The sequence below is a fragment of the Phalacrocorax carbo genome, chromosome 3 (genome assembly GCF_963921805.1).
Source record: "Phalacrocorax carbo chromosome 3, bPhaCar2.1, whole genome shotgun sequence".
Taxonomy (NCBI): Eukaryota; Metazoa; Chordata; class Aves; order Suliformes; family Phalacrocoracidae; genus Phalacrocorax; species Phalacrocorax carbo.
Window position 1 is genome coordinate 58,534,727 of NC_087515.1, and position 14,033 is coordinate 58,548,759.

The 14,033-nt window shown below is 40.7% G+C and overlaps 1 protein-coding gene across 2 annotated transcripts in view; it reads left to right on the forward strand.

The window, feature by feature from the left end:
* Nucleotides 1–1,393, forward strand: part of CCDC170 (coiled-coil domain containing 170) — a 46,200-nt gene extending 44,807 nt beyond the window's left edge. For both annotated transcript variants that reach the window (XM_064447041.1, XM_064447042.1), the window contains exon 11: nucleotides 235–1,393. In XM_064447041.1, coding sequence (XP_064303111.1) covers nucleotides 235–435 — 201 coding nt within the window. In that variant the 3' untranslated portion in view covers nucleotides 436–1,393. The remainder of the gene's footprint in view (nucleotides 1–234) is intronic.
* Nucleotides 1,394–14,033: the final 12,640 nt, after the last annotated feature.

Below are 14,033 nucleotides of genomic sequence, written 5' to 3' on the forward strand. Positions count from 1 at the left end.
CCTTAGCACCTCAGCTGTTTACTTGTTTTCTTGTTAGAGGTACTCCCCAAAAGACCATTTCCATCCTCTTCAGCTCTCTGTATTAGGTAACAGCAGAAATTCCTGTATTTTGTACTGCTAATACAAATGCTTGTGTTTGTATGCATGCATATATATATAGAGAGATGTTTTTCGAGGCATCTTATTTGCTTGGCATTTAATTTATTAGTAATTCCTTTCTGTTTGCTCTTGCAGCTGGCAGATTTCCGGGAGGTGGTCTCGCAGATGCTGGGCCTCAACATTGCCAGCCTGGCTCTTCCTGACTATGAAATCATTACACGTCTTGAAGGGTTGATTCACTCTCATCAACACCGCTGCTTCCCCTGTGTCTGCCTCAAAGATGCGGCAAGGGCACCAGAGGAGCTCTCACAAAGAAACATACAGCTTCTTCACTGAAACATGCGTTTTGTAAGGAGACAGAACAAAGTAAAATTTTCTTTTGTGCTTCCTCAACTGCTAGACATGCATAGGAAGCATGTCTAAATAGGATGTTTATTTCTGTTCCCTACTCTGCAGATACCGACTTGGGCTAATTTTTAGTGTTCCAGTAGGGAGACTGTGCCGAATGGCTAGAATAAGGCCAGCAGCCTAGAAATAGCAAACAAAAGCCCTGGGCAGCATAATATGTTATGAAAATTATAGGCAATATGTGAACAATGTATAGCCCTCCAGTTTCATTGCAGAGGCGTTGAAGGCATGGGCCGCCCGAGGCGGGCTCACAGTTTTGGGAAGTACTTGCTGATGAAAGTCAGCGTCAGTGGCATTCCTTGTGCTTCACCTCTGGATGACGGGGATGAAATAAAGTGGCTGTTGTCCCGCTGCTGTTCCTCTTGCAAAATGGGACCTCTCTGCATTTTTACGCATAAGGACTTCAGCAGCTTCAAGACTGAAGCTGGATGTTAGAGGACTGTCACAATTTTGGAACAAGGGATTTTTTTCTTCTGTTGTTTTCCTTAGTCTGCTCTTGTGCCAAAACAAAAAGTTATGCTTTTTCAGCAGAGGCTCTTTCACAGGGTCCAATCACGTGCCTGGTATAGATATATTTGGTAAAATTGCATGTTGCCCTTGGTCATGATGCCCTGAAAGTTTATTTCTAGATGCTGTATTCCTTGGGCAATTAATCCATAGGCCAAATACTTATTTGCCCTTGGCAGTCCTTCTGAGTTAATAAAAAGTTATTTTAAAATTCTTATCTGCTACAGAAAGTAGTTGAATTACTGAAGTTGAATTATTGAATTATTTTCAGAAAAGCAATGATGAGGTGTCTGGAAAGCTGCTTGTCTATTACCTTTTCTGAGTGTTGTTAAACTTAATGATTTTTTAAAAAGAAATTTGAACAATAAATCTCTTTTAATAGCACACTGAAACATGATTCTGTGGTTTTAGTTGTCTCTTCCCATTATATGTTTTATATGGGTGTGTAGAACAGTAAAGAAGACTTATCTATTTATGCCTGACCATTGTGGACTTTGTACAGTATCTCAACAAATGATAACCCACTCAGTAAAGCTGAGCACACTGTTTTAAGAAAAACAAGACTTTTTCAAGTAAGTGTGGTGATTTGGGTATCTGGCTAGGGACTCAAAGCATCATAGGTTGCTTTTATTTCACTTGCCTCTAAAGAATAATTCCTCAGTAACTTGTTAGTAAAAAACGAAAAAATACCCAAGCTTTTGCAAAATCAGTCATTTGAGGAGGCAATGTAAATCATGTATTCTTACGCTCCTGCGGCTACCTGGATTAAAATCTGTTTTCTTTCTTTCTTGTTTTGTAATGTAACACTGTGTTTCAGGTAAAGATTAATAAATGGAATAAAGGAAAAATTTAATATTAAATTATATAGACTTAAACTTAGGAAAGCACCACAATTTCAAAGTAAAATAAAAGACTGAAATGTAAATATTTTTAGGCACGATATGCTGGTTGGGACATTAGAGGGTGGAAAAGGATGTAATAATTTTCTAATTCTTCATGAGAAGATACAAGTCGTTCCAGCTTGTGTTTTGCTGATTCTATAGGCACTTCTCTTCTGCTTGAGTTATTCCTAAACAATGAAACCTGTTTTCTTCATCCACATTAATAAATATTGCACACAGCATATTTTTCCATATTTTCCAAGTTAAATAAACTGCATTATGAAATTAGGTCCGCTCAGCCCAGATAGTACATTCTTAACTTTAAGAAATAGTCTCTGAGAGTGCCAATCATAAAGTAAGTATGCATATTTGGCCGTATTTTATGGTTGTGAGATGATTTCCTAATGTCTGCCAGGAGAGTTAAAATCTCCTGCCATGCTCAGCAGTCCGGTATCCTGCCGCCCCGTGACCAGCTGTGGCACAAGCAGTGAAGTTCCAGCCCCACACAAGCCATCAGCAAAGTGCTCCAAATTATTTCAGAGGAGGCAGGTTTTCACATGAGGCTGGTAGCAAAGCTTGATTACTGTCTTGTGTGTTAAGCCTACAGAAAGTAGAATAAGGGTTTTCTGTGCCTCTTTTTTTTTTCCACACAGTGAATCCATATTTTTTTAAATATTAATGTTAATGCTCATCAAGGAATATGACGTCTTAGCTGACTATTAATATTCCCTATATTTGCTTTACTTTTGGAGGAGTACTGACATCTTTGTTCATTTAGCCAAAGCAAATACCAAAAAAAGAAAAAAAGTGAAGTAGTAATTTGACATGAACAAAGTTCAGGTGATTTTTGACCTATGTAATTTAATTAACCCCTGAACAAAGTTTAAGCTGACTTGAAATATTTTTTAAGGTTTGTTTCATACAGCATTGAACTTAGGCCTCCTTTTGGAAAAAAAACCAAAACCCAAACAAACTTAAAACAGGCTTATTAATGTTTTCAACATTTGTTTGAAATGTTTTCTTCTTTTTTAAATGGAGATGTATTCAACACAAGACAGATCTGATAAAAACCTGAAAGTGTATTAAGGCTGTGTCAGCAGACACCTCTCTTTCAGTAGATTGCTTTTGCTGGGTTTGTTTGTATTAATAAAAGGTATGGGATTAAGAGTTTTCTATCTATTCATAATTACTCTTTTACTGTGGTAAAGGATTCTTGATTTATCAACAGAATAGATACTAAAAAAAAGCAATATGTGTGAAGTCACAGAATGGTACAGTTACAGGGCTAGATTTTTTTCCCCCAAATAATAGCTGAACCAACTCCAGGGACAACAACTTCATTATTTCAGATTGGCAGCATTAAAAAAAGGCAAAACTCAACAAATTAAAATGTTGCAATTGTAGATACTGAAGTAAAATAATTTACATGCCATAAACATTGTACTAATAAAATCACAATGCAAATAGAAAAATGTGTTATAGTGTTATGAGTGTTTTAAAATATATGCAACTGAATTACAGCATATTGTTCACAGAATCACAGAATGGCAGGGGCTGGAAGGGACCTCTGGAGATCATCTTGTCCAACCCCCCTGCTTGAGCAGGCACACCCAGAGCAGGGGGCACAGGGGCGCGTCCAGGTGGGTTTTGAATATCTCCAGGGAAGGAGACTCCACAGCCTCCCTGGGCAGCCTGTGCCGCTGCTCTGGCACCCTCACAATAATACATTCTTGATAATACATTGATAATACCTTCTTCAAAACACAGGAATTAATACAGTAGAACCATGATTCTTTAAAGAAATTAAGTGCAAAAGCATTTAAATGCTTTGCTGAATTAGAATTAGGAAGCATAAAACAGATTACATTAAATTGCTTTTTGACCGATGTTGCTCTAAAGTTTATTTCTACTGCATAAAGCAGTTTGCTTGCTTTTTCACATTTGCATTTTGTGGGTGATGTGTACGTCATCCATGTTTTCCTAGGGCTGTTCAGTTACTGGATTATTTTGCACATTATGATGGTGCAGGGGAGAGGAAACATGGATGACCCAAGTCATAATAGATTTTAAATAAAAAAAAGCAGTTGGGAGATCAGGCACATTGCTCGAGTAAAAGACTATTGTATTCTCCCAGGGTTTCTCATATGAAATTGAAATATTTCTGAAGACTACAGATGTTGACCATTTCTCTTGACCATGGAAGAGAAAAAGGGGGGGAATGGAATAAAATGAAGTGAAATTCTCTGTGAATTTAGAGAAAAGGGATCTTTGATGTTTCTGAAGCACAGAAAACAAAATTAGTTAACTATGTGGAAAATAGAAAAAATTCTAGTTTGCCAGAATAGAAACTGGAATGTTCAAACTTAATCCTTTCAAATGTGAGATTTCAGATTGCTTTGTTCTTCTGTCAAAACAAGTAAGAATCTTCTATGGCAATGTTTTTTTTCCTGAAAGAAAAGGAGAGTGAGTTTATTAGACTGTACTCGTAACTACACAGGAATAACTGAGTCAGAAATAAAAGAAAGATGAAACAAGAGAATTTGCTTGAACAAAATAGATGACATTTCTGGCAGTTTTAGTGTCAGCTAATGAGCCATGAGATGAAGAAGAACACTTATTTTCAGAAGGCAATAAATAAAACAGTTGAGATGTGTCTTTGTACTTTTTTCCCTGTAATTACTTACAGTTTTGGTAAGTAGGAGAGACAAGAAAAAGAAGATTGCAGTGTGAGCAAATGGGGTCCAAACTGTTAACTTCCAAGTAGTCCCAGGTAGAGAAACGAACCGTCAGATGGCTTTTGGTAATGCTGGGAATGGGATGAGAGGGCAGGAGGTCTCACCAAGCTGGCAGCTGAATAGGATTAGGCCCCTGGATATCAGTATGTACACAGGCGTTTTTATAACGTGATGATCTGGGCTTTTTTTGGGGGAAATGGAATGTTGGTGTGTTGGGTGGAGAAGATGTGTACTTGGTTATAAACCAAACATTCAATTTACTCTTATTTTATTTTTAAAAAGGCCACAGAATGCAATTTAATCTGAAAAAAAGAACCTTGATCTACAAAATACTCCTATTACCACACCTTAGTAGCGACAGAAGCTCTAATGAAGAGGCCTGAATTCATCCTAAAAGAATAAGCTTAGTTTCCCCTTCCAAACTCAGGACGCTGCCTGCTGGGAGCAATCGCTCCTGCCAGGCGGTGTAGCCAACCTCTGTCCATGCTGTGCAAGCAGCCCTGCAGGCAGCAGAGCCCGCTGCAAAGGGCTGCCTGGGTCTGGGCGGCCTGTCTGGGTGTGCGCACGCTGGTGCGTGCTGTCGCTCTGCCCATCGGCTGCCAAGCCCCCCTCGGCCGTGACCCTGGCCAGCTGGGGTACCGTGCCGCTCATCAGGCCGTGTGCTAGGAGCTCTGGTTACAAAACAAATATGTGGTGGCAGCTGTGGGATGCTGGAAGCCCTGCCCCAGTGTTGCTATGAAGGCAGCAACACACCAGCAGAGCTGACTCAGCCCTTTCCCCTTCTGGTCATGGTTTCGTACTGTGAGGAAGACCATGACCACAGCAGCTCTGCGGGAAGAGGCAGGGCGTTAAGGAGAGCCTTGCAAATGGCGTTGTAAATCTGTGCAGATCGAAGAACCTCCTCGGGTCCTGACAGGGAGTGTCTGCAGTCTGTAACCTGTGCTTTACCTTGATGACCAGACTCCTCTTGGCCTCAGGCTGGCACAGTGAAGAAGTAAGAAGCACCAAGACAAACATTTCAAAGCATTTCTTCTGTATATCCTTCATACTTCAGTAACAGTGTAAAAATACGCAGTACAAATTATAAAGTAGCAGTATAAATTAATATGGTCAGCCACTCTGGCTGGCTTCTTGCCTTTAGGGGTTCTCAGAGACTCACAATTAACACAACAGGCATCCCAAAGGACAAACAGAAATACATACTGCAGCAACTCTCAGACCTTTCTTTGAAGTAATTTGTTTTGTCTTAGCCTCCACATGCTCTGTTAAACTTCCTGCCATTAGCAATATCCTTCTCACCTTGATCTTTCACAGATCACTTACCTGCAGCAAAATCTCTGTGGCCAGTCCTGTTTTTCATCCAGTGAGGTTTAAAGTCCATCCACTTCAGGAAGCCCCAGTGTCAGCTGGGTTGTGTTGAGCTGCTGGAGAGATCTGTCCACACTCTTGCTCTGCTGCCATTTTCTGTCCCTCAGCCCTGGCAGCGTCCTCCTGCGCTATGCACCTCACCTCTAGCCAGGCTGCGATCGGACCTTTGCAGCATTGCGTGGAGTTCAGCAGACACCAGGATACCATTCATTTTCTTGTGTAAGACTGCAGAGCCTTTTAGACTGCTGCAGACACCTGAAGATGCATCATACCCCTTTTATGTGGTTTCCTGGAGCTGTTGGGGTGGGGGCAGTAAGTATCCTCTTGTGTGGGGAGAAGAAAGAGCAGAAAGGTTTTGGTCAACCTAAAGGGATCCTGTGAAATCACAGAACCACACAGAAACACAGAATGGCAGGGGTTGGAAGGGACTTCTGGAGACCATCTTGTCCAACCCCCCTGCTTGAGCAGGCACACCCAGAGCAGGGGGCACAGGAACGTGTCCAGGTGGGTTTTGAATGTCTCCAGGGAAGGAGACTCCACAGCCTCCCTGGGCAGCCTGTGCCGCTGCTCTGGCACCCTCACAGGAAAGGAGTTTTTTCTCATATTTAAGCAAGCCTATGTCAGGCATATGACCACAAGGGGACAGATATGTACTGCTGGTTCATGGTAGGGGAGGTGGAGCTGCAAGAATAAGGAATAATATGAGGATAAGATGATGGCAGCAGACAAACTAGACAGGTGCAGGTGCAGATGTCTGTGAAGCAGACTGCAATCATTTTTATAGCAGAAGTACTATGGCCATCTGTGTAGATGAAGGAATCCTGCAGGTTATGGTGTAAAAGTCTCTTACAGCTTTACTTGGAGATCAGCCGAAGTCAGGCTGTGCAGAAAAGTTCTAGATAGTGCTGAGATTATCACAATAATATCAATGTCTAATCATTTTGATCTTGTCTGGTATTACAGAGATTTAAAACAATGCCTCTATGGTGTCACTTCAGTGTGTGACACCACTAGGTAGGTGTTGGCTGCCTTTGAGAATATGGGTTGAAACCAGTTGAACAGAAGATAGTCAACAGTGTTGGGGAGTGTTCAGCATGAATGGAGAAGTAGTGTGGCTCATGCAACATTTATAGATCCAAATCTGAACATGTATTGATGACATTTGCCTGAGGTTTTGTGGAAGGAGGTGGGGAGAGAGAGCATTTGAGATGTATCTCACAAAGTCACAGAGCTAAAATGGATTGATTCATGTGGCTAAAAACATGCCTGAAGGTGACTTCCCTTTTTTACTGTTAGCAGCTATTAATCTCAACAGTTCAAGATAGCAGGCCATGGAGAGCACAGAAATAAAAAAAGAATAAATATTTGAAAAAGCAACCAGTAAACAGAGATGGGTTTGGATTAATGACCTAAACAGAAAATAATGTAATGTGTTCAGAATTACGCAGATTAATTCTCTGGTGATAAATCTTAACTGCAGGGCTTTATAAACTTCTCCTGACTTGTGGATGAGCTTCAGGATAGAAACAAGAGAAGCTAGTTGCCCTTGGAAATCTGCCTATGATGTAGAGGGGAAAAGGGAAGCTGGAGCAGGAGGAAGGGCTGACGAAGTGCCTGAGGACTGCTGCCCAGCTGGTTTTCAAATGAAGGTGGGTAAGCTTCCTTTCAGTTTCACAAGGCTTTCTGAATGGCAATGCCTGTTCCAGCAAGTGACTGAGATCCAAAATCCTCCCATTAGGATAATATTTTTTACAACACCTTTTTTATTCTTAAGCAGTGTGCTTTCAAATACTTCTAATATAGTTCTTTATAGTGGCTTCCTGGCCTGAAAGTCAAAGAAGAGGTTGTACTTCTCCAAAAATGTTCCCTCTCTGGTTTTCCTAAGAAATTCTTGTCTGGTTTGGGAGTTCAGTTTATATATGTGTCTGTAGCACTAGTATCAGTGCCTGTAATGCAGTGTGATGCTTTCCTTTTATTTACAGTAGGAGTGAAGACTTCCATGCCAACTGACAGAATTTATTCTTTTGAAAATTCAAGCCAAAATGGTTCAGTCCTTCCGAAGAACAAGACTAATGGAAAACCCATAATTTGGCTATATCCATAAATAAAAATCTGGCAATTCAGAGCAATTCAGGCCAGAGTAAAAAATGACCTTAATAATGAGTGTTCCTGGCTGCTCTGGGGTGGAGCAAAGGTTGACACATCTCTCGGCTCCCAGTGGTCTTTTCATTAGAAACAAGTGGGAGTGGAAGGAGTGGTCTGGCTCAAAGCCACAAGGGAAAAGAGACAGACTCAGGAAGGATCTAGTTATGGCAGGTTTCACAGGGGAGGGAAGAGAAAGGAAGTTTCATGAGAAAGACACAGGAAAGGGGGGTTGCGAGGGAAAACAAAAAGCGAGAGGGGTCAGTAGTTGTGTAGGGATGAGGAGACGAGTGTTCAGGAGAGCTGAAGCTTGGGAAACGAGCAGCTGGTAGTGGTGAGGATGGGAGCAGTTTGCAGCCTCCAGGTCACAGACCAGGATGAACGACAGGGGGAAAGCCAAGGGAGGGAGACTGAGGCTGTTGGGTGCAGCAAGGGGAAAACTCAGGAACTGTATGAGAAAATCAGCACTTACATGTCTGAATGAAGGAGGAAGAGTGGGCGGAAGCAAGGTGACATAGGATGGAAAACACTGTACAAAAGGGTGTTTTGTTGTGCAGGGACTCTCTTGCTTTGTGTGCATCACTGCGGTTGCTACAAGTGCCTTCTAGCAGTGGTGCATGCTGCCAGACTACTGTTTGGCAAGTTTGCTTCCTTGTAGACCTTTCACAGGGACTGTCTTGAGTCAAATCTGTTTCCACGAACACCACTACTCCCAGCAGGAGACTGGGCATGCAGGCTTCGTGAAGTTCTTCCACTCTGTTTATGTACCTGCATTCTGCATATAGGAATGGCTTTAATATCTGGTTTTTGGAGGTGCAGAGAACCCATATTTGCTGTTAAAAGTAAATTGGAGTTATGAGGGTAAATATCCTCTGAAACTCTTCAGGGATGCAAACTGAGTTTGGAAAACACATACAACCAAGGCTAAAATAATCTGCTTCCTGCCTCTGGCAGACTTCAGCAATACTGTCAAAAAGGGGGGGAGGGGCGGGAAGTATGAAGAAAAGTTGGTTTGAAATACAAGTTTTTGAAACACAGAAATTCCTAAGACAGAAATAGTTCTACTTCTCTCACCTAGCACTTTTCAGCTTCTTGCTTGTTATAACGGCAACTGCTGTTTCGTTTTGAGAAACTGAGAAATCTGTGGGAAATGCCCCCATTTCTCGCTGTCACAGTCAGAAGTCTTCCACGCATTAAGCCTCAACAGGTGACTAAGCTACAGTTTCACCTTGTGGCCGCAGGGTGCTGTGGTTTGACTCTCCGCAGCAAGGCTTCTGGTCCCTGCCTGCCCTCCACAGCCTGGCCCTTGCAGGAGGTGAGAGTCTCAAGGGCACAGCTGAAATACTGATTAATCCATTTGGAAAACTGCAGAATGTCCAGAAGCTGGCCTTTTCCATGAAAAAGAGTTATCATGAAGAAAAGTCACTTTTCCCACTGGAAGAATTCCCCACCCTTCCCATTACAGTGGTGGGAGAAACAAGAACATAAAGACATTGCTTTCGACTTGTGGCCGGTGTCTCGATGAGTTCACCTAGTTTCGGCTGGATGAAACACTTCACCGAAGGATCTCCGTTCAGTATGTTATTAGACCAAGAAGGTTGGAGGTAGTGCAGGTTTGAACAGAGGCTGAGAATCCTGTGCCTCCTCCATGTGATAGAGAAATTTGTTTTATAGTTTCTAAATGAAACAGGAATTTAAAAGTTTTTTCTATGTCTTTTTGATGAAAGGTAATTATAATTATACTGTCACAAAGACTCTACTCAACAAAACAAACTAGTAAATTTAATAAATTAATGCTTCTTACAGGAAGAAAAAATTACTGGTGATTACCACACGTCCTTAACAGCGTCAGTGGTGTAGTCCACACAACACAAAATTACTGTTTGCACTACTCTTGAAAAGGAAAATTTAATGAATGCCAAATATTTTATTGTTGCATTTTACAAATCCCGGCACTCTAGTAACTAGATATTTTCCCTTCACCACCCCAAATCTTGCAAGTTTGCCAGCTTTGCCAGTTACAAATATGTTTTATTACTTAGCACTTGTATAAATGAGATTCTGCAAAACTCTGTGAATATCAGAATTATTTTACCTTTTAGAATGTGTAAGAATATAGGGGTTTTACATACTTTGACCTTTATCTGTGTCACAGCAAACCCCTCAAAATACACTAATACACTTGCAAGCTATTTTTTTGCCAGAGATTTTTTTTTTCTTTTATAATAGGAGAATATTCCTTTCTTCTCTATGGTCTAAGGCTCCAGTTCTGGAAAGTTTAAGCACTGAAGTTTTTATTGTCTGCTTAAGAGGAAAGTAATTACAGTTGCCCACCCACCTTCAGAAAGTTCTTTAAAATTTTTGTAAGTGAAGCACTAGAATATTATGATTTTATATTTGGTTACATATAAGACTCCCTATAATTTGTTGAATTTTTTCTTTAGAAAAATTTGGAAATATGGTTCTATGTTATTTGCCTCTAGTTTTGCTTTTAGCTTACAATAAACTGTAATGACATTTATTTCTAAGGTGGACTGTAATTTTCACATCCCCAAAATTACAGTCTTTTAGTGTTAAAAGAATGCCTGCTTAAGCTGTTCTGAAAAGTCTTACAGATGACCACATACGTTCAGTGGCGAATTGGGCTACCTTGGAGAATAAATTTCTGAACACAGTACACTTCAAATAAATATTTCACAAATGAGACTATGCTTCCCTTAGAGTTGTAGTCAGAAGTTAACACTTCCTTTGGTTTTACCACTCCACTGTTTCCCAGCTAGGCACAGGTTAGCGATCTTGTTATTCAATGTTAAACAGAAAAAGTCTTCTCATGATAACATTCATATTTTTTATAAAAATAAGAGTGAAAAATTGCATCAGAGGCACAACTGCCCAAGCTTCTGCCATTTCCTCTTGTGCTTTGGCAAGCTGGAATTATGTTTCTGGAGAAGAATAAAGGTTTACAGGGGACACTTGCCAATATTTTCCTTTTAACCACCTTGATTACTTTTTGAGAACCTACTGGGAGACCAACTTTCTAACTAATGAACACCACGGTAATGTACTCCCTTAATTGGTGCCTATTCTGTAGATCTTAACTGCAGGTTTAACACCATTGCCCATATGTAAACTAAATTAACATTGTAAAGAGAAGTGTCAGAATACAAAAATACTATGACGTGATGAACAGAAAATGCAGGCGGTGCTGTCCATCAAGTAACAGTCATATTGATGATGATAACAAAGTGATAATGCTGACTTACTTCTAATAAACATATTTCTTTACAAAGGCTTTAACAATAAATAACAGCTACAAATATGACTAGACTATGTTAAGTTGCAGTAAAAGGATTCATTAACAATTACTTGTCATTTATTAGCTATTAATAAGACTTTGCTCTGATGTATTACTTTCTATGGCAGGATGCCAATGGACTGCTGGCCCATTGTTTCTGTCTTTACAGACAGAGAAACTACAACAAAGTAAAGTAACTTGCTGAAAAATGCAGCAAACCGCAAAGCAGATGGATCGCTGCATGCTCTGATTCTGTCCTGGTGCCGAGCCACGCATCTGTGTGCATCTGGACCTGATCAGGTTCCTTTTTCAGTTCAGGGCTCCTTTTTCAGCTGTGTTTCCCGACATGAAATTATTACAGAGCACAGGTCTTCCTGCAGTACAGTAAAACCTCCAGTTTAGCAATTGCTAAAGGAACTACGTGTTTGCTTCACTGAAACAAGATGCATTTCTCAATGAAACATATGAAAAGCAGTTCAGCTCAGGTGCAGTCTGAATGCCATCACTTGAACTCCAGTCTGTTTGGTAGACCATGCAGGAAGGGATTCGGATTTCTGCAGGAATAGGATTTAGCAATTTTAATATTGCTTTCACTCTCCCTTGTAAAATATCTGAATAGCATTGTCACAAATATTTGTAAATTATCCTAAATAGAGGGTGTTTATCAATATCAGTAGGCCCAGAGGAATTAGAAGTAGAAACAGGAATATGATAATATCCAGTTTATAAAAAAAAGTTGTATTTATGCTTCTAAGAGAAGAAGACTGAAACAGGATTCACGGTTTAGTGAAAAGATGGGTTTTTTTATCACAGGCAAGAGATTGGAGAGCAAATGATAGAGAAATATAATTTCTGAAAAAAGCAAATATGGATCGGTGAGTTCCATACCATATAAAAAGTGACTCAGTAAACATTGGTACGTGAAAAATGTCTGCAATACATCTGAAATGAGTACAAGCTTACATAAGGAGTTCTAAGATGAACACAAGAAAAAAATTTACAGTCATTCTTAATCAGAAAACAGTCTTCTGAAAATTTTGGAAAGCTTCATTTTTACGTGAAGAAGCGCCCTTGAAAGAAGTGGAAGCAAGTTTACATCTCATAGTGGAGTTTACAAGCCATGTCCAGAAAAGAAAGGGTTAATTCAGACAGCAATTAATTACCAGGTGATAATGGGCCACGCAGCCACTTGTAAAAGAACCAGAAGAGGAGAGTGAGGGAATAAAAGCTAAATGCACTAGGAGAGGTGAAAGGCAAGGGGACCTGATCTTCGGAGAGAAGGGAAAGATGCTCTGGGACGTAAGGAGGGCAGCGGTGGGTCGGACAGTGCGGGTGAGCCCTGCTTGGGCAGCGCGGGTGAGCCTTGCGCCCACACCAGGCAGTGGCCGCTCCAGCAGCCAGTGCTGCTGCACTACACGCTGGCAGCGAAGAGAAAACTCCCGTGTGGGACGGTCTTAGCTGGAGCAACATTCTTGAAACCTATGTTAGGGGACTTTGAATTTATAATTAAGAACAGCCAAAATGTTAAAATCCTAGATCTTCTGATTACCTCAGATTATATTTGGTTTTGCCTCTCCTGGAGGCTTACCATAATTTTCCAGCTGGGCATGTCGGGTTTCATAGTTCCACATTAAAACCACCATGTTTTTAATATACGAGCTATGAAAAAAATGCAAAAAGGTCCAAAATCTTCGATTCAAATCAGGCATTGCATCTTACAGCCCAAAATGTGTCTTTAGAAAACGGAAGAGTTGTAAAAGCCCTGAAGTATCAGCAAGGAGGAGGTAAATGAAGGCTGGTTCCTCTAATAAGCGCTGAGGGATGGGTGAAAGCAGTTTGCCTGAGGGATCAGGACATTGGTCACATAGAGGTGCGCAATGAGGGAATGGGACCAGATTGCAAAGTGGTAAAGTGATGCTGGTGTAGAAGACCCGCCCAAACTACTGAAGTCTTTAGGTGGATGTAATGGATATTCCTTAAATACATCCAATCACATGACTGTGGTGTGTGCTCATCAAATAGGATAGGGCGATGTTTGCCGTATCTAACTCAGATATTGTCAATTCACATGTAAAATCAATTAGATGGTGGTTTATTATTCTGGAAATCCAGATACAATGCCTGCTTGAAACAAATGACATTTCTCAGTAATCTGTGGTGCCTTAAAATGCTTTTGTCCTCCCTCTGAAGGCAATTCCTTTAGTAATGGTCAATTCTTGTTTCTTTTTAAAAGACTAGTAGCAGAGGAATGGTAACAGCTTGCAAAAAGATTGGTAAAGAACATACGTGGTAGGCCAGTAGCAAACAGGCAGAAAGGAGAGACTTGTTTACCAAAATGGTCATTAGACTGGAAAAATCTGTCACATGAAGTGGTGGTAGTGCCTGTGATCAAGGTGTGACAGGCCTATCAGCAGGACAGATGTGTCCGCACCTGGAGAGAAACTGATCATTCCTGTCACAAGAAAGGGACTGGAGTAGATGGATTTCAGGTTTTTTCTTCCATCCAGAAGTGCATAATTATGTATTAGAGATCTCTCTAAGGTTGGCAATATTTTCAACAATATAACTAGCTATAGCAGTATTGTTTCTATCCTCAGG